Raw genomic sequence first — 20,145 nt, 5'->3', positions numbered from 1 at the left:
ATTTAAAACAAATATAACTTTAGATGTTTTATTTGATATTTTTAATTGATTATTTTATTCAATTATAATATAAAAAAGATAATTGCAAAAACATTTGAAATATTATAAGATGTTTTTAAATATTTTTATATCTTTATAACAACCAAATGCAAAAGATATTGAATTTATTTAAAAATTAATTGATAGAGATTACATTATAAAAAAGTAGAATAAAATTACAGTAAAAATAAGAATGATTATAAATTAATTGAGAATTTATATTAGTTAATTTATAACAAAAATAATAATCAATTAAATAATAATTTTTAAAAAATTAATTATGAATCTTATTTTAAAAAATAATTAAATAAATAATATTAACCCACACAACATAATAATCATTTTTAATTTTAATTAAGATTATATTTTAATTAAATATAATTTTTTTTGCAGTGATTGAATTTTTTATAAATAATTGATTGTATTTTAGTTAATATTTTTTTTATTTAACAAATAAATAAAGAGAATAGATATTATTAGACGTAAATGGATAATATAATTTTAGTAAATTTATTATAATTAATCTAATAAATTTTTATTTTGATTTGAAATTGTATTTTAGTTAATAAAAAAATTTAACTAAAATTTTAAATTAATTAATTTAAAATCTAAAACAATGATTGAATAATAATTTTAAAAAATCAATTATAAATATTAACTATTTTTTTTATCATGATCTTTTTCTCTTCTTATCTTTTTTTACCATTTTCTTTATTTCTTTCTTTCTTTATTTTTGTGATATTTAATATCTTTTTAAATATAATATATTTTTTTATCAACCTTTTTTTATACTTTTTTAAAAATTATTTATTTGAAATCAATTCCATTTTAATTAAAAGACTGGATTTGAACTATTTTTACTCAAACTAATTTATATTTGTTATTATTTTCTTAATGATACTGAGATTTTTATAAATAATATTAATTTATCACTTCAACAGTCATTAATAGATAACTATAAATTTAAAATATAATCATATATTTCGAAAAAAGTACTTTTAAATTTTAAAATAATATACTTTCATACATTTTAAAATATCATCAATTAATAAAAATATTTTTAAATATATTTTGTAACATTATTATCCCACGAGTTTAGTTTTCTTTCAAGTTTGTTAGAATCAACAAATTATTACATCTTTTATATTGAATGTAAGTTATCTAAGAAAGTGAGAAATTTGATAAATTATCTCAGGAAGCCGTTGTTAAATAAATGATTGTAACTTTTTATACATAATATACCAATCTTATTAAGATTATGATAAAAAGGGGAATAGATTACATCAGGGATTGTGTTTATAGTATTAATTAATGCTCCTGGAAGAAAGTTTGATACACCAGAATACAAGAACAGCATCACATGATTATAAATCCCAAATCTGATTGATACTCGTAGCGTCAACTGCTACAGCTGCGACGGAGCAATCTCCTACTTGTCATCCACACGTTAACAAATTATAGATCAATCTCATATTCTCTTCGTTTCTTCTTTCTTTCTTGTCCCTGTCTCTTTGTCTGTCCACACACTTTCCTCTTTCTCTGTCTCTGTCTAATTTCTAGAGCCTTCGTAATTCCACTTTTTTCGCACGCTTTGGTTTCAATACCAGAAAGAAAAAATTTCGTTTTTGATTCTCCCAGGGGACTTTGCTTACAATCTCCTACTTCTTCTGTACGTATATTCCTTATTCTTTGTTTTTTTTCAATTTTTAGTTTCCCTTCGTTTCTAACTTGATCCCCTATCTCAGAGCGGAAACGTGTCTCCGTTACGCCAGAATTCGAACACGAGATTAGTTTGTGGCTTTCTCTGTTCGAGTTCTTTGGAAGTTGAATTCGTCGGGTTTCCGCAACACTAACCAAATCGTGCCCTCTCCGCAATGCTGCAATCGTGAGTTCTGGTAAGCAATTGCTCTTGTTTACTTCGCTGACACGTGATATTGTTTTTTTTTTTGTTTGTTTTGGTTGGGTTTCATCTTTGTTGAAGACCGCTGAAGGAAAAAGGGGACAATCTTTGCTGCATGTTTTAGATTCCTTTCTGAATTATGTACTTTAATTCAGTCATGCAATTTTTTTTTATCTGTCTCTCTTGGGATTGATGATTAGTTTCGTTGCATGATTTTTTGCCCAATATTTTTGTTTTTCTTTTGCTTTTTTAGTGTTTGCTTCTGGAATAGAATCATGTTCTGTGATGTTTTAGTTTTTTTTTTTCTTTTTATTGTGTTGGGAAATCTTAAAAGCGTGTTTGTTGCTGTATTGCAGTGATTTTTTCCATGGCGAGATCGTGAAGATTTTAAAATGGGAACCTCGGAGAAATAGATTTGCATTGTAAATTGGGCTTGAACTTTTCGACTCAGTAGGAATCTGAATTCTGTAAAATCTGCTTGTGCAATTATTTATCGTGGAGGGGGGGACAAGATGGTCTTTGAAATCAGTTCTGTTGTTTCAAAGTTGCAAATGGTATCCACTTCGGACCATGCCTCCGTTGTCTCCATGAACTTATTTGTGGCTCTTCTTTGTGCTTGTATTGTCATTGGCCATCTTCTTGAGGAGAACCGGTGGATGAATGAGTCTATCACTGCCCTTTTGATTGTAAGTATGCACCGTCCTTGAGCTTATTTGCCCCACGGTATTTAAAAGTATGTGTTAAATTTTTAAGTCTTACTGCTAAAATTGATTTTCCTCTTAGTCCGTTTGTGGAAAATTCTATATTTCGGCCTCTACGTGTAAACATGTTTACAAATTGGTCTTTCGTAACAAGAACAATAGATTTACTCGCTGTATATTTTTGCTTTTGTCTGCTTATGAAAAATATTTACAATTTGATTGGGTTCCAAAGTGAGAATGGTTCATACATCTAAGAAGTTTTTTTCTCTTTGGTTCCTGTAAATATTTTAACACCTTTATATTGTTAACAAATGCCAGGGAATAATTTGCAAAAGAAATTCTTTTAGGGATCAATATGTAGGATTCTTTTACACGGAAACTTAACTGGAAAATAGTGTCAAAGTGTAAGGATCACTTTTTTTAATTAAACCTGAATAGTCCAACTCCTCCAAATATTTTGCCATCTTTTAGGGGGCAATGGTATGCGTGTTTTGAGGCTTAGTTTGAACAATGGTTCGTGCAGCTTTTCTTTTTCTTGTTTTTATTGGACAATGATTAAATTTCATATTATTTTTCTCAGGGTATTTCCACTGGCGTAGTCATTTTGCTGCTTAGTGGTGGTAAAAGCTCACATATTCTTGTTTTCAGTGAAGATCTTTTCTTCATATACCTTCTGCCGCCTATAATATTCAATGCTGGGTAATTTTTCGTCTTCAGCACCTTTATCTTATCTAGCGAGGAATTGATGCATGACTCATTTATCATTCTGTTATTAAAGAAAAAGGGAAGTTGCTTTGTTTTGCCCCTTTACAAATTAAAATTTCCTTGCAGACATCCCTACTTCCCAATGTGATAATCTGAAAGTAATCTGGTTGATTTTCACAGATACATGGTATACTTGTTGATGATTAATGCACGTTTGGTGTTTGTTGGGGAAGGGAGAGGGATATAACATTTTTCTGCAGAATTAAAAGCTAGTCACAATTAGAGTTATATAATGGTGGATAACTTTTAGGAGCTCATTCAATGTCTAGAGTCTGGCTGTTTGAAATATACAGGATACTAGCACTCAGTTGACTTGCTTGCGCACTTGTACTTACACGAGTGACATAGAACTCGAGTCCCATGTTTAAGTTCCCTATTTCATTCATTACTTCAATTATTTGAAAATTATATGACTTGAACAAGTTCTACTTTTCTTGACCTTTTCTTGTAGATACTATTGGTGGTTTTATATGTGATAATTGCTTTCACGACTATGTAGTTAAAAGGATCAGTTTATGTATTCATGATATGATCATGAAATGTATTAATGTCATATTAAGAACTCCTGCATCATATTATTTTCCCCTCCTAAAATCCCTGTCCTTAGTCCCGAAATCCATGTTTTATTCTTAACTTTTGACTTCACGTGTATGATACATTGCAGTTATTTTTTTCTTATGATTTAGTTCTGTGTAATTCATTTCAGGTTTCAGGTGAAAAAGAAGCAGTTTTTTGTTAACTTCATGACCATCATATTGTTTGGTGCTATTGGTACATTAATATCTTGTGCGGTCATAACTTTGGGTAGGCATTATTGCTTTACTTGTACTTATTTAGGTTGTTATTTAAGATTTGATGCAGTTAGAAAATAAATTTGCCTAGTTATTTGACTAAAATTGAGGGATTATTTCAGGTGCGTCACAAATTTTTGAGAAGTTGGATATTGGTCCACTGGAATTAGGGGATTACCTAGGTATTTTACTTGTCAATAGCATCTACTTGGCAATCTCTCATTTGGTTTTTGACGTACTAATTTATGATAATTTCCAGCAATTGGTGCAATATTTGCTGCGACAGATTCTGTTTGCACATTGCAGGTTTGAAGCAATATATTCTTTACATTTTACTTACAACTATGGTATCATTATAGTTACTGAACTTATGAATGATTATGCAGGTGCTAAATCAGGATGAGACACCTTTGCTGTACAGTCTTGTATTTGGGGAGGGTGTTGTGAATGATGCTACATCAGTGGTGCTTTTCAATGCAATCCAAAGCTTTGACCTCAACCACATAGACTCTTCAATAGCTTTGCACTTTTTGGGCAATTTCTTGTATTTATTTGTCGCAAGCACAATGCTTGGAGTGTTGGTAAATGTTTTTCTTCGTCTAATTCTCTCATGCATGCATCATATTGAATCATAGACAAAATGTATGTCAACGCTGAGCATGCACATAAATATTTATATGGACTTTTCGCTATGGTCTAATGTCTGTTCATCACCTTGTAGACAGGTCTACTCAGTGCTTATATTATCAAAAAGCTGTATATTGGAAGGTATTGACATTTTCCCATTTCCATTGTCTGTTCAGCAGTAACTGTTATGGTATTACATTGTTTTATTGTATATGCAGTTAACTATTAGTGAAATTTAGTTACAATTCTACGATAATTAATAAATTTCTCACTTCATCCAATCTAAATTTTTTGTATTGTTTGTTAACCATGTATGTTAACTGGTTCATTTGAGTTTTTTTATTCTAAATGTTATGTTGTTCACCATAAGTTATTTCATACCATTGAAATAAAATGGGTTAAACATGTTTCTAATCTCTAAGTTCTAACGTGAAATTAGAATCTGTCCCCATGTGAAACTTTGAGCATTTTGGTCCCAAAACTTTAAAGATGAATATATATATATATATAATCCTTTTAACCCAATTTCATTAAATTTTTTTTACTTGACATTGAAGTGAGAACGTGTCAATTGGGATAAACAATTCAAATGCTAACATAACACGTGTTTGACATGACAAACAAAATTAACCTAAATGGGTAAAGTTTAGAAACCAAAAAATGCATCAAAGTTTTGAAAATGGATGAATTCTTTCTCATCAAACTTCAAGGACTAAATATATTTAATCTTAAATAAAATAGAAATCAATAAAAATGTGAGACTTGTTAGACATTGGTTTCTACTATGAGTTATAAAACGTAGTGCATCCCATAATTATTGTTTGGTATGAATTATTGCCTTTTCAAATTGTCTTATTTTTTTTTTATTTTTTAGGAAAAAAAGTCACATTAGTTCAGTTGACATTTAGTAACTTGGTATCTCTCAGTCTTTGTGCATCTGTTAGCTTGTTCTTTCTATCTTGAGTACTAAGGTTTTAGACCCTTTATTTGGTACATGGCACAGGATGGTTTGAAACAATTCTTTATTGATGTTTAACACATTTCTCCTTAATTTCAGGCACTCTACAGATCGTGAGGTTGCTCTTATGATGTTAATGGCGTACCTATCCTACATGCTAGCTGAAGTAAGTTTTAAAGAACATTTTGTGATGCGGTCAACATTTGTCATTAATATGATGCTGATGTATCTACATCTTCTGCAGTTATGCTATCTAAGTGGCATCCTCACTGTATTCTTTTGTGGGATTGTTATGTCTCATTATACCTGGCATAATGTGACTGAGAGTTCAAGAATCACTACCAAGTATGTCTTCTAAACATATTTCTTCATGTTATATACACCGTTCAAGTTTACCATTCCTAAACATATTTTTCATGTAACCCTTGCAGGCATTCTTTTGCAACCTTGTCATTTGTTGCCGAGATCTTTATCTTCCTTTATGTGGGTATGGATGCCTTGGACATTGAAAAATGGAAATTCGTCAGTGATAGGTATTCTTTAGACCCATTAATAATAATCTATTCATTAATTTGCGCTCATGAAAAATTGCCGAATGGCATTCTTTCATGTACACAAATGGTCTGCTTCTGTACTGAAACGGTCCTTGTATTACTTGATGTGAATCGAGAGCTCTTCTGTAGTGCTTTTAGCTTTTATTTTTCTTTAGTGAATTTTTATTCTGCATTCATCAATCTTCTCAATACTTCCTTGTATTATATTAGAAAAACAATTGATTTGCTATACTTGGTTCTTTCTGCAGTCCTGGAACATCTATTGCAGCTAGTTCAGTATTGTTGGGCCTAGTTCTTGTTGGAAGAGCAGCCTTTGTTTTCCCCTTATCCTTTCTATCCAACTTGGCTAAAAAATCACCAAATGAGAAAATTAGCTTCAGACAGCAAGTATGGCTAAATTTCTGTCAATGCTCTTTTCCAGATTTCTTGTGCTACTAAGTTTTGTTGACAGGTTTCTCCTTGTTTTTAGGTAATTATTTGGTGGGCTGGTCTTATGAGGGGTGCTGTTTCAATGGCACTTGCATATAATCAGGTAGGAGCAACAATGCTTATTAGTGGTTTTGTTTTGTCTTTTGGAAAATTGAATTATTGGCCACTGATTCTGCCAATGGAAAGTGAGGAGAGAACAGTGGTCACAGAAGATAGGATCTTATATACTGATGCTTTAAATCTGATGCTCTTTACAAATGCAGTTCACCATGTCGGGGCATACTTCACTGAGAAGCAATGCAGTCATGATCACTAGCACCATCACTGTTGTACTTTTCAGCACGGTGGTAAGATAAATATTTTGTAGTTGCTGACATGCAGAGGCTGTGTCATTAGTTTATTTTTATTACAGAGGCTGTTTTGTCTTTCCTATATCACTTCTATTCATCCCTGCTTTACCAGTCTGCATCACTAACTGTACCTTCACCTTGTGATGCTCAAATTAATCAAATTTGACAGAAATTAAATATTATATAAGTTTTTTTTTAAGATGGTGCTGACACTTGGTAATTACCATTCTCAGGTCTTTGGTTTGATGACTAAGCCACTCATACGGCTTTTACTACCTCATACTCCAAATCATAAAGAAATAAACATCGTGATAGCCACAGATGCATCTACTCCAAAATCAGCCACTGTCCCACTTCTTGGGAGTGCCCAAGACTCTGAAGTCGATATTGATTCAATCCATCGACCAAGCAGCATCCGCGCATTGCTTAGAACTCCAACACACACTGTTCATCGTTTGTGGCGTAAGTTCGATGATGCATTCATGCGTCCTGTTTTCGGTGGAAGGGGTTTTGTTCCTGTAGAACCTGGCTCTCCATCTGAACGTAATGGTCATCAATGGCGTTGAGGAAAAAGGCAAGAAATATGTAATTTGTATTGTAAAACTGAGTAAATTTTTGTGGAGGTTAGCAATGCTTGTATAAGAATCCCATACTGAGATTTTGTCAGCTCTTTGGGTAGTGAGAAGTGAGTGCATATGTCATCTCAACTCATCTCAACGTCCTTCGTAAAGTGTAATATTTTATTATTAGATTTCTTTGACCATTATCATTGTATTTAAATATTTTTCAAGTTTTATTTATTGTTTTTTTTTTCGTTGGCAGCTTCTGCCTTAGAAAGATTAATTTTTATTGCACCTGATTACCAACAAACCTTTCACATAATTTGACATGAAGGATTGCTCACGCATTATTATAGCAAAATAAGGTTGAGTTTAGATTTTTCCAAAAAGTGGTTTTTTTATAAATTAAAATTAACTTAATAGATAAACATTTGACATTATTATAATTTAATTTTAATTTATAAAGAAATTTATTTATTTTTATTCTAATATATCTGTAAGAATCCTGAACAGGCAAAAATCTTTCTAGTAGCAATTGCATTCCTTGTTCTTTAGCCGAGTGTTTTTGTTGAAACTTTAGAGTTACAGAAATGTATGTAGGTGCAATACTCATTAGACAACGTATTTACTATAGCTCCACTGCCTTCTGATGATTGCTAGTTGGACACTCTTACAGCTATTATTAGAAAACCGGTTTAGGTAACTGTTAAAATATGTTTTTCGTATAAAATCAAAATTACGTACAATCACATATTAATCATTCATGTTGAAAATAAAATAAGAAAGCCTACGTGGATTTGATATTGACTATAAGAAAGTGATGAAATTACTTATGAAATTGTGATCTTCTAAATGCAGATTATCTTAATTTTTACTTTTTTTTTTTTGGATTTTTCTTTTTTAATAACATGAAAAGAAAAAGTTTGAGAATTATATTGTGTTTCTATAAATGAAAACCATAACATTATTATAAGTTCCGTTCAGAATCTAATATTTTTAATTTCACTTTTCATCAAATTAAAAATACTATTTATGGTATTTAAAAAAATTATGACATGTAGTTTTTTTATGATTTTATATTAATTAGATCATTTTGATATTTTTAATAATAAAATAATAATCTTAACGTATTTAATTATATAAAACAATTAATTTTAAGTCATTCAATATATATATATATATATATTATATTACATCTAATTTTACAAAGGTGATATATGATTGTTTTTTATATATTAATTTTTTTTATTTGTGTTTTTCTTTTTTTTTTTTTTTACAGTGATTATTTTAACAGTGTGAATAGATAAAAATGTTCCATTTAGTTTAGTATAGAAAGAAAGTGATGTTGAAGTTTAAAGTTAAATTATTAGATTTTTTATCTTATTAATATATTTACTTTAATAATTAAAAATCGTTCTATACTCTAATGAATTTTTGGTACAGTAGAAAAACAAACAGACAGCCATACTATCTAATGGAAGTAAAAAATTTGTAGTTTGATAAGGTAAATAATAAATAGGGGATAAAATCCAGAGATATGAAGACAATAACAGAAAATGAATGATCTATAGGTATTATTGTTTGTATCAGTCGGAGTCACAATTCTCGCCATACTGTTACTGTTCCTCAATTCACCTCCCACTATTCTATTCCAAAATCCATTCTTTCCTTTCAATTCTCAAAATTAGGTTTAGGGTTTTCCTTTGTTCAGAAACAAAGGGAGTTTTGGGAGATATGGTAGTCCAATCGCTGCTGACACTCGAAAAACAAGGGCCAAATTCAGTGGTAACTGAAGGAATCCACAATTGGGTGTTTGAGTGCCATGGGTTTTTGCACAATGCGGTTTTGATCATCGCTTCCTTTCTCTTCGTCTTGTACTTAGCACTGCAAGCTAGACAAAGCTTCCTCAAACTCTCACACGGTCGTTCTTACATCATTATATCCTATTACGCTTCCCTCTGGCTTGTCAGTATCCTCAATCTCGTGTGGTGCTTTTCCCAGGTCAATTTATGTTTTCCCGCAATTTCTTTAATCCAGCAAGAATTAAATAAATAAAGTAAATTTACAGTTTATTTTCCAAATGTTTCAACTTGTGTAGTTTTGTACATCGAATTGCTTACAGCTTGTGAATTTGGTGTGCATTTTTGGATTTTTGTTGGATGATTTAGAGTATTCAAAGCCAGGTTAAAATACTAGGTAGTTAGATTTTAAATGAATGTTCGCGTGTTTGGTTTCAGCTTCAGCTTGAAGAATGAATCGATTCTGGGCACAAAATTGATTTTGAGATTAAGCAATTTTACATAGTTTTTTGCATTACTTTTATGTCATATCGCTTAAAAATAAAAACATCTAAACATAAATCATATCACTTAACATCAATTTGAACCAAAATCAGGTTTACAAAATCAATTTGCAAATGTCTACTCAATCACAGACTTAGTAGGATAAACATTTTAGTAACTCTAAAGATGTTAATTATTGGATCAAATTGAATACTGTTTTTATTATTATTAACTAAACTTATTTGTTGCAAATGGTGTTAGTTATTTTTGTGATCTGCTGGCGATGGTGAATGTGTAATTCTTTGATTGATGCAGACATGGGAGTGCTCTCCTGGGAAAGAGTTTGCGTGGAACTTGTTGTCCCTCTTTACTACTTCTGGAATGTTGTTTCTTGAAGTGAGTTTGCTTGCGTTTTTGTTTCAAGGAAATAGTACCAGTGGCTTAGAAGCGTTAACTCGAACTTTTGGTATATCGGGGATTATTGTTGGTTTTGATATCTTGTTGAAGGTAATTCTGTGTTTTTTTCTTCAATCTTGCTGCTAGTCCTTATATGGGTTTTATTTTACTGTATTAAATGTTACAGTTTCACCTTTTCCTTTTTAGGCTATATATCTGTTTGCATTTGGGATTCCAATTTTCATCAACAGTGGTTACCCTACTCCTCACGTGAAGTGGAACTTGTGGGTCATTCACAAGCTGTTGCTTACCCTTGTTTACGGTTTCATATTGTTTGTTTATCATTCTAGGTGGAGAGAAAGGTTACCTGGTAAGTTAGTTGCCTGGATTGTTATATTATGTCTTTAATTAGTTTTATGATAGCATAATTTCTATTCCTCATTTTGCAGCGAGGCCTGCATACTACAAGTATGTTATTATCATGTTCATCTTGAATGCAATTGCACTATTTGCTTGTGGCATTACTGGAAACGGTGCTGCTTTTGGTTTCTGGTTAGATTCTAGTTTATTCTGTAGCTTACTAGAAAGCGATTCTTTTGATTTTTTTTTTTTTCTTTTGGCTTCTTTCTCTAAAGATTTGTTTTTTACTTTTTCTCACAGGTTATATCATTTCACGATTGTGTGTTACCATGCCGCTTATCTTCCCCTTCTGTATATAACCTTCCTGGCTGACTTTTTTCAGGTCACAGTGTCCTTAACTTAATGCTTGGAGTTCAATTTTTACAGTTCAAACATTGGTATTGTTTGCAGTTATGAATCTTCTTTTATTTATCAAACTGTTTGTTTTTATTGTGAATGTTACAGGAGGACGATTTGCGTTTGGAAAACGTGTACTACTCTGAAATGAAAGATGCCGGTTTCTTCGAATCAGATTGGAACTGATGAGGTAGTTGCTATATTTTTAGATTAATAAGGCCTCGATGTACTAATTACCAGGGCATCCGTTCACGAAATTTGTAAATAAAGTAAATATTTCAGTAAATCTCTTTAGTAGATAAATTTTTAAAAGAAGTGTTAGTAACCTCAGGTTAATAATATATCAGAATGTTCTATTCGTGATTTAATATTGAATTTATCTGTTTGTTCAATTAATCAATATCGGAAAAAATAATAATGAACAATCATTACGCTTCAAGCATTTACACAATGCGAACAATAGTCCTTTATTGCATTCTTGTTGCATAAATAAATTGTTTGATTTAAATATTGGGAAAGGAGGTAAGAAGTTTAACCGCTTCTATAGTTAGAAAATTCCATAGAGAATGACATGACTTCTGATTAAAAACATAAGACAATGTATATATGGCTCTTTTACTTTATAATGGACTCATTCTATTTTCAGTGTGTCTGTAACTTACTCATAGACTCTCAACAATATTTCTTTTAAGGACAAGTCCTTTTTATATCTATACACCTTCATTTAAATGGAAATAATTTTAATATATCTATACCATAAGCTTTGATATTATTGAGTCAAAATTATATTAATATAATTTTAACGAGTTGTGTAATCAATGAATTTCATAATTTTTATCTTATAACGTGTTTTCAACTCGTCTCTAACTAATATAAAATTTTGACTCAATTGGATTTCGATCAATATTCCCTTCAAACGTGAGTCCTTTCTACATTGTTATACTCCTTCAAATCACACACTTGTATAAATTTCATACTTAATCATGGATCTTTCAACAAAATCACTAAAGAATCCCAATAATAATAAAATTTGAGTCACTTACAACTCAAAGCTTTAAGACAATGAGTTTATAATCTTCTAATTTAACTTTCTCTTCTTTATTCAATTAGGACTTAAACTCACACTTAGACTATCAATACTTAAATATATTTTAAAATTAAATTTATATAGTTTTGTAAATGTTTTATTATAAATTGAACAATTTAAGTTTCTTAAATTTTAATTTTATTGCTTGAATAGAATATATTAAATTATTACCTAATATAAAAATAATTTTTGTATTAATTAATATTTAAATAACTTAATATTATAATCGATGACAATTTTTAGTTTATATTGATTGAGGGTATTTCAGTTTATTTAGATAAGGTTATAACGTTTTGTAAAAAGATTTAATTGATATAACAAGGCTATTGTTGTTTGGGTGGTAGTCATACTTATTTTAATAATTTTTTTTACATTTTTTATCAACGCTAGTTATAATAAATTTTGGATGATATTAGTCAAAATAATCTCAGTTAAGAATATCCAAAACGCTTCCCTTTTAAAATAATGTGTAACATATACAATATTTAAATATTCTATTTTTTATGATTGATAAAAATGATAAGAGAAAAAAAAAAAGCATAATTATCATATGCACAATACTAAACAATTAGTTTATAATATTTATTTGTTTTATGATTGTTTATATAATTATTGTATTTTTATTTCACGTTATGTACTCATGTTTCCCCACGAAATAGACTATAAAATATTTGAGTTGTATCAGATAATTACTGCTAACATGTACTGACGAAAACAATAAAATAAATCAAGGGAATACAATTTAAATAGTAAAATGAAATTATTTTTTTCATTTAAATTAATATCCATTTATAAACTTCAACCTTTTCAAATAAAAAATAGATATATAAAAAAATAAAAATAAAAAGGAAATTAAATGTAAAGTTCTATAATAGAATAGAATAAGTTTGAAACAAAAAAAAAAATTAAAACTTCTGTAATTTTCTTGATTTAGTAAAAAGAAAAAAGATAGAAAAAAGAATACAAATATAAGAAAAATATTGTGAGTCAAAAACATTTTTTTTCTTTTTTTTCTCCTTCTATCAAACACAATTAATATCTGCTTTACATTACACCCTACTGAGCAGACTATTAACTGCTCCATGGATTCAAACTATAACAAAAATTAACATTTCTTACTTAAAAAAAAAAGAAAAAAATTATTTGAAATCACATTATTATCTTTCAACATTTTTTACTAGGAGTGGGCAAATCGAACTGAACTGTACTGCACTGCTAAAAACTGAACTGTAAAACAGTTCAGACAAACTAAACTGTTTTTTGTTTTATCAAACTGAAGTGAACTATACTGAATTGTACTAAATTACAGTATGAATTGAACTGAATTATTAACTGAATTGTAAACTACACTAACTGAACTATTAACTGAACTAAACTATTAACTGAATTGTAAATTACACTAACTGAACTATTAACTAAATTGTAAACTACACTAATTTTAATTAAACTACAATATAAATTGAACTGAACTAGTAACTATACTAATTTTAAATTGAATTGTACTAATTTTTAAACTAAATAGTATAATAATACATATTCTTTTTAATTGAAATTTATTTTAATATTTATTTTATTTTATTCATAAGTGTCTAATAAATTGATTTTTAATTATTTAATATTATTATTTTCTATTTTATTTATATTTTTTTATTATTAAAAATTATTTTATTTTTTATTTATTTATTTCATTAATAAAAAAAATATAAATATATATATATATATATATATATATATATTTATTTATTTATATAACTTAAAAAATATAAAATATAAATTACATTTTTTATTTTTATTGATAAAAATATAAATTTTGTGATAAAAAAATTGTCTTAAAAAATTAATTATTATCTTTTTATGTGAACATTTATTTTTATTAATATTTTGTTATTAAATAAAGTTTTCTTGACCAGATAAAATAATTGAACTGAAATTAGTGAAGATGTAAGAGTACACTACAGATCAGTTTTTTTGCCCAGCCCTATTTTTTAGGGTGATAAAATGATCTTTTAACAAAAATTAATTATTGCATATTTTTAAAAGAAAAAGAGAATGAATAACTGTGAGGAATAGTATCACATAATAGTAAAAAAAAATTGGTGTAGAATAAAATTTGTATGCAATACCAAGGTCACAAATTTTTAAAAGGAGCAAAATCTATGGTTACGGTAAAACATAGATGGATTCTACTTGTACCTCTTCTCCAGCTTCTTTCGCAAACCTTAAAGTAGCTATTAAAAGTTATTTACGAAGGATACAACGTATAAAAAATCAAAGATAAAATTTTAAGCAAAACTACGACAGCTAGTTCTTTATCGTAATTATTACAAAGGCATACCGCCCACTGGAATTGTGAAACGTAAAAACCACAACCTTCACACAATTTTTATTTTTTTCAAACCTAAACAAGAGAACAGTAGAATATGCAGATAAAACACTTAATCAACTACCCCATACTACATAGAAAATCATGAATGCCTACCAGAGATGTTTTTCATCTGGTACATGTTTACTCTTAAGGATTCTGTTTACTGATTATCTCCTCGATAAGATCTGCAGCATCCTGAACTGTTGAGATGCTCTGTGCACTATCTTCTCCTACACTGATACCAAATTCCTCCTCAAGCCCCATCACGATCTCAACCTAAGGAGCATGTCACGAACAAGTAAATCACAACAATGAAATGATGTGTATTAATTAATTCATGATCAGATTTGCTAATATAAATCCAAGGAGCATTGAATGGAAGCATTTATGGCAAGATGTTACTTACAGTGTCAAGTGAATCAGCTCCAAGAGCCGCGAATGTTGACTCTCCAGTGACTGTAGAGTCGTCTGGTAGAGCCAGCTGGTTCTTTACTATTTTGCACACCTTTTGTACTGTCTCCTGTTTAGCCTGCGTAATGAATTCAACATATAAGCATGAAAGCGTTGAATACTCCCTCCCCGCTCCCCAAGCACACACATGAAAATTTATTTAGCATATGGAAGAGACAAAAAAGTACTATTCAGTAAAAAAGGAATTCTGGAATTTTCTTATATTTTAAGATATTCAGTCATTTCTATCTACACAACCCACGTTATTGAAGCGTGCATCGAATAATTAAACAGTTATGCATACTCATACTCCCCTCCCACCCGTGTGAAATACTGAACCATCTAGATATAGTTAGACTAGTGCCAAATTGTCAGCATAGAAGTGTCTCTCAAAGCTTCTTGAAATTCTATAAAACACAGGATTAAAGAATTAAGAATACTGTTAAATAGAAAGGCCAAAACCATTTTCACAGCTAAATTGGTATAAAATCAGCAGTATGCAAAGTTTGTGCGCACTTTAGTTTCGCTAGATAAATCCATTTATAAAATTATAATCATACAAAACAATGTAGTTTAATCTTAAACTAAAATCAAAAGCTATAACTTACAAGTTACACCTGTGCTTTATCCTTCATTTTCTAGAACAGCTAAAAAAATTGAACATAGTGAAACTAATACCGAACCAAACTACATTATTAAACAAACTCTTGAAAGAAAAAAATGAACAATTGTCCCCAAACCCAACTGTGTAAAGTGAATTGTAGCTTACGAGATTGAAATGTATATTTTAAAATAAGATGTTCACAAAGAATAGTTCAAACTGTTTGAACAGTTAAAAAGCAGTTTAGAACAATTCAGAGCTGTTCAACTCATCCAAACTGTTCTGCAGTTAAGTTTGTTTCAACAATTATGCGCTAAAATTCAGTTGATCAAACCACTTTTAGAGTTTACTTCAATTGTCTACTCCCTCTCTTTTACGTGAGAAAATCCTAAAATGTGTATCATTTCAGCTTTATGTTTAATTTTTAATTTTCCATAAATATAGCATTTCATATTTTCCAGCACAAATTCTCTGAATTCAAACCGTATGACTGTGAAATCCATTTAAATTACTATTAACTACGGTTTGAAGTAGCTCGAGATCTAGTAATTTAATGTTAATGCAAATAAAATTTCTCAAAGAGGGCTGAAGCACTTCACTAGTAGTAACATACAGCACAGGAAACTCTGAGGCAAACTGAGCGCGGCTGCGAGCTAAAAGAAACATTCCTCCTCCCATAGATTGAAATTGAGCTAAACCTCGGGCTAGGAACTGAACTAAATGCCTGTTAATAAGCATTCAAAGAAACTCCATTAAAGAACGAATATAATAGAACGAAACAAGAACAAGAAACTCTGCTTTTATAAAGCATGGAGAAATTATATGAACTATTACATAGAATCGTTGAAGTTGTTCAGATGGCCATAAAACACAACGTTACAATCCATGTTTTAAGAAATGCTATTAGGTTTTATCGTTCAATAGATGATGATTTCATGTTAACAGTTTTCCACACGACAAACAACATCAGAATTTACACAAACAAATATCTGCGCAAGTACGTACTCGCTTAGTAGTTATTATCGTCGTATTATCAAATGCAAAATATTTGACAAAATAAAGACAAATAATAAAGATGATCAAGGAAACTCTGCAGCAGAAGCGGAATACGGACACAATCCAGAAAAAACTTCCACGTAACAGTAACGAAAAAGATACAAATAAACAGAGAATCCGAGAATCTCACATCATTAAAAAAAGAAGAGTAAAGCAAAACGCAGAATAACCGTTATAATGAAAAGCTAAGATCAAACGGAAATCGAAAACGATACCAAATTCTGATTGAACTGGAGACAGAGAGAGCGTGCGGAGAGTGATCCTCCATTGAACATGTTGGTCGCCATGGAGCTTGTAGGGAATCGAAAGAGTGTTGAGAAGGTGGCCAAGAGTGTGAATAATGGGTGAAGAGAGTGTTAAAGAAGTAATAAATAGCCTCTCCTTGCGCTGCCTTCGGTTCTGTTTTCGATTCTTGACTCTCTCTCACCTTACAAATCGGGAGGAGCTTAAGACTGAAATAGTCGTAGTCTCTTATTTGAGTCATACTTGAGCTGAGTGTGTTGCTCCCAACACCGCCCATTTGCTCTTTTCACCTCTCTGACTTTCTCTAATCTTATTTTAATTACAAAAGTAATCTTTTCTTTTACTTTTTTAAGTTTTATACTTTTTTATTATTTTACATGTTATTTACCAAATCTTAATATTTTACTTTTATTCTTTCCTCACACAGTTTCACTCCTAATTTGAGATTCGTCTCCTTTTTCGCCTTTGTCATACTCATTCTCTTTTCACTTCACATTGATTCTCGCCATCACACTCATTTTCACTTGTCATTTAAACTCTACTTTGCTCTTAGTCCTGGTGCGGCGCGGTGGTGTGATGCAGTATTGTGACTAATGTTATTGTTCGTGGTGCGATGGTGTTTTGCTAGGTGGTGCTTGGTGTAGATCTTTCTTTGTCTACCCGGTGCTATTCCTTTTTTAGTCTTTATGTATGCATAAATGATTTAATATTATGTGCATGTTTGGTTTCTTCGTTTGATTTGCTGGTATTTCACTGTGAAACAGGATGACGATAACCGTTCAGGCCAGAACGGATGACGATAACCGTTCAGGCCAGAACGGATGTCGCATATTCGTTTGGCCTTGAAACGGATGTCACACATCCATCGACGAATGTCAGACATTTTGAAATGGATACGCAACATCAGTTTTGGCTTTGGGTGGTTTTTTATTTTGTTTTTCTTTTTTAGTTTATTAATTTTTTTTATTTGAAATGTATATATAGTTTTATTTAAATTCAGTTTTTAGTTTTTATTTTTATTTGTTGTTGGAAAAACTTTTTTAATTTAGTTATTTAATTATTATTTATTTAATTATTTCAATAAAAAATTAAAACTGATAATATGTGATTAAACGAATGTGCAACATCCATTCACGGATATGTCATATCTGTGAAGATTGTTCATTTTACTATATCCTCTCTTCTCTTCTCACTTAATTATTCATTTTAAAAAAAAAAAAACAGAGCTTGAAATCTTTTTTACTTTCGTTTTCATTATTAACTAGCTAGTTCAGCAACACAAATGTTTTCACCTTTCATAGTTATGATCTGATTTCGCAATGGTGGTAATGATGACAAGGTACTATGTTGATGGGTGACTGCAACTTTGGCAGGTTTGTCCCAGTGAGGAGACGTGAGAGTAGAGGGAGTGCTTATGTCACAATGGCTGTTATATATTGACTCTGCAAAAAAGACAATTGAGACATTAATCCTAAAAATAAACTTTTATTAAAAGTATATAAAATAGGAATAAAAAAATAGAATGAAGGATAAAAGAGGAAGGGAAGTGGAGGGAGCAAATGGAAAGGTGAACTTGAGCTCAAACTAGTTGGACCAAATTAAATATTGAGGCCCAATTTACCGAACCGGGAATTAGCTAATCCCAGGCCATTTTTCTACGGGCGTTGGTCCCTCTCCCTCCCCTCCCCTATTTTTCTGTAACTTTTTTATATTATCAAAATAACCTTTTATTTACTTTATTTTTTACTTTTTAAACCTCCACTGAACCTAGAGCTAGGAAAAGGAAGTTTTTCATGTGACGTATACACAAACACTTGGAGAGCGACGGTATCCTGAAAGAAGAAGAATTCATTGATCCATCACCAGTATGCTACCAATAAAACATGTGACTAAACACCATCTCAGATCCAAATCATTTGTCTTCTTCATTGTCATCCCTTCCTCTTCTTCCATTGCTGCATGCGCTTCTCTCGCAGCATCACCTTCTCTATCAACGCCCTCAACTTCAAATTCATATAAGATCACGAAAAAAGACGTGGTGTCCTCCTTTAAGACGTAGTTCGCGACGCGGAAGGTCCAGCTAGACCCCTCGTCAACCGCATCTACCAACTTCTCACCGCCTTCGCTGACAACGAAGTCTTATCCACCGCACTGCCCGTGCTCTTCGACTGGGCCGGTCGCCAACCGAACTTCCACCACACGCGCACCACCTTCGTTGCCATCTTAAACATCCTCGTATGCGCCGACCACAAACCCATTGTCCTCGTCGATGGCTTCCGCCGCGACGTCTTCCTCCACAACGTCTGTTTCCATGACATCCTTGTCATCGGCTTGGAACTCTAATTTTAATTTCAAGGGAAGAGGGAGTGAGATGCTGAGAAGAGAGATAAAATAATAACTCTTCGGCGGATGTGAATCTTCGTACACCTCTTAAACGGATGTTAAAATCCGTGAACGGATATAAACATTCTATTCCATCACAAAACATTCATCAAAATTACTACCACACATCAATCATATATACATGACAGACAAACAATGAATCTCACTCTTCTCAGTGGCAAATTCATTGTTCTTCAAAATCTCGGCAATCGTAACATCTGTAGTTATAGCTGTTGAGAGAAGATTTGCATTAGTTTAACAATCCATGAATCAAAATTGCATCAAAGATTTTAGCTTTACGTTAAAAAGAATCTGATCTTTGGAAAGAAGAATACCCATTCCAAGAGCAGAAAGCACAACCTCATCGCGCTGCTGTATGTACCTCTGGCTCAAAGAAAGAAGGAATCTTTTTGAGAGAGAATTGAAAGAGAAATAGATAGATATAACCTTTGCAAGATTAACGTAAAAGAATAGGGGTTTCTTGGTGTTGGAAACCTGGATTCTGTTCTTCTTGGGAGATTCAATTTCATGGTCAGTGGTGTTTTGAATTTGAGGTACAGGGGAGTAACAAGTAGAGGTGTCAATTTAACCCATGGCCCCAGGGCCAGCCCCAACCCACTATTGAAAAAGCCTTATTTTAAGAAGCCCCTTAAGTAGGGGGCCAGAAAAAAGCTCCAATCCCCAAAACCCCCTCTCAAGTGGGTTAGGGTCAGGGTTAAAGTGGGTTTAGCCCCACTCCAAAACTTTAATTAAATTTTAGGCTCAGTCCAAAACTTCAAATTAAATTTTAGAACTAATATAATTTATATATACATAATCTTTTGTAATTTTACTCTCTCTAAATTATACAATT

At 31.0% G+C, this 20,145-nt stretch overlaps 3 protein-coding genes across 4 annotated transcripts; 2 read left to right on the top strand and 1 right to left on the bottom strand.

Moving 5' to 3' along the window:
- Positions 1-1,368: 1,368 nt before the first annotated feature.
- Positions 1,369-7,910, top strand: LOC106772217 (sodium/hydrogen exchanger 2-like). Of its 2 annotated transcripts, XM_014658463.2 has the most exons (16): positions 1,369-1,708; positions 1,785-1,934; positions 2,296-2,625; positions 3,221-3,339; positions 4,112-4,209; positions 4,319-4,378; positions 4,456-4,502; positions 4,583-4,777; positions 4,918-4,964; positions 5,881-5,947; positions 6,026-6,126; positions 6,213-6,314; positions 6,584-6,722; positions 6,805-6,867; positions 7,028-7,111; positions 7,348-7,910. In XM_014658463.2, the coding sequence occupies exons 3-16, from the start codon at positions 2,452-2,454 to the stop codon at positions 7,678-7,680; spliced, it is 1,629 nt and encodes a 542-aa protein (XP_014513949.1). In that variant the 5' UTR covers positions 1,369-1,708; positions 1,785-1,934; positions 2,296-2,451; the 3' UTR covers positions 7,681-7,910.
- Positions 7,911-9,219: 1,309 nt separating this feature from the next.
- LOC106771018 (transmembrane protein adipocyte-associated 1) lies at positions 9,220-11,559 on the top strand. Its single transcript, XM_014656896.2, has 6 exons — positions 9,220-9,675; positions 10,272-10,463; positions 10,560-10,722; positions 10,802-10,904; positions 11,013-11,094; positions 11,217-11,559. Exons 1-6 carry the CDS (start codon positions 9,235-9,237, stop codon positions 11,292-11,294), a joined length of 1,059 nt encoding a protein of 352 aa, XP_014512382.2. The 5' UTR covers positions 9,220-9,234; the 3' UTR covers positions 11,295-11,559.
- Positions 11,560-14,454: 2,895 nt separating this feature from the next.
- On the bottom strand, positions 14,455-17,111 carry LOC106771332 (acyl carrier protein 1, chloroplastic). The gene is made up of 4 exons (XM_014657295.2): positions 16,883-17,111; positions 16,225-16,335; positions 14,967-15,089; positions 14,455-14,836 (listed from the first exon to the last, which is right to left on the bottom strand). The coding sequence occupies exons 1-4, from the start codon at positions 16,952-16,954 to the stop codon at positions 14,708-14,710; spliced, it is 435 nt and encodes a 144-aa protein (XP_014512781.1). The 5' UTR covers positions 16,955-17,111; the 3' UTR covers positions 14,455-14,707.
- Between the last annotated feature and the right edge of the window lie 3,034 nt (positions 17,112-20,145).

This window comes from Vigna radiata, chromosome 8 (genome assembly GCF_000741045.1).
Source record: "Vigna radiata var. radiata cultivar VC1973A chromosome 8, Vradiata_ver6, whole genome shotgun sequence".
Lineage (NCBI taxonomy): Eukaryota > Viridiplantae > Streptophyta > Magnoliopsida > Fabales > Fabaceae > Vigna > Vigna radiata.
This window is presented reverse-complemented; position numbering and strand designations above follow the sequence as displayed.

Bases quoted from the DNA above. Each gene is read 5' to 3' on its own strand.
- LOC106772217 (XM_014658463.2), top strand. From the start codon at position 2,452: ATGGTCTTTGAAATCAGTTCTGTTGTTTCAAAGTTGCAAATGGTATCC. The intron at 4,210-4,318 runs GTAGGCATTATT...GGATTATTTCAG, and splicing joins TTGTGCGGTCATAACTTTGG to GTGCGTCACAAATTTTTGAG. The intron at 4,379-4,455 runs GTATTTTACTTG...GATAATTTCCAG, and splicing joins GGAATTAGGGGATTACCTAG to CAATTGGTGCAATATTTGCT.
- LOC106771018 (XM_014656896.2), top strand. From the start codon at position 9,235: ATGATCTATAGGTATTATTGTTTGTATCAGTCGGAGTCACAATTCTCG. The intron at 9,676-10,271 runs GTCAATTTATGT...TGATTGATGCAG, and splicing joins TCGTGTGGTGCTTTTCCCAG to ACATGGGAGTGCTCTCCTGG. The intron at 10,905-11,012 runs GTTAGATTCTAG...TTTTTCTCACAG, and splicing joins GGTGCTGCTTTTGGTTTCTG to GTTATATCATTTCACGATTG.
- LOC106771332 (XM_014657295.2), bottom strand. From the start codon at position 16,954: ATGGCGACCAACATGTTCAATGGAGGATCACTCTCCGCACGCTCTCTC. The intron at 16,336-16,882 runs GTATCGTTTTCG...GCTTATTAACAG, and splicing joins TCCAGTTCAATCAGAATTTG to GCATTTAGTTCAGTTCCTAG. The intron at 15,090-16,224 runs GTATGTTACTAC...TTCATTACGCAG, and splicing joins GCCTCAGAGTTTCCTGTGCT to GCTAAACAGGAGACAGTACA.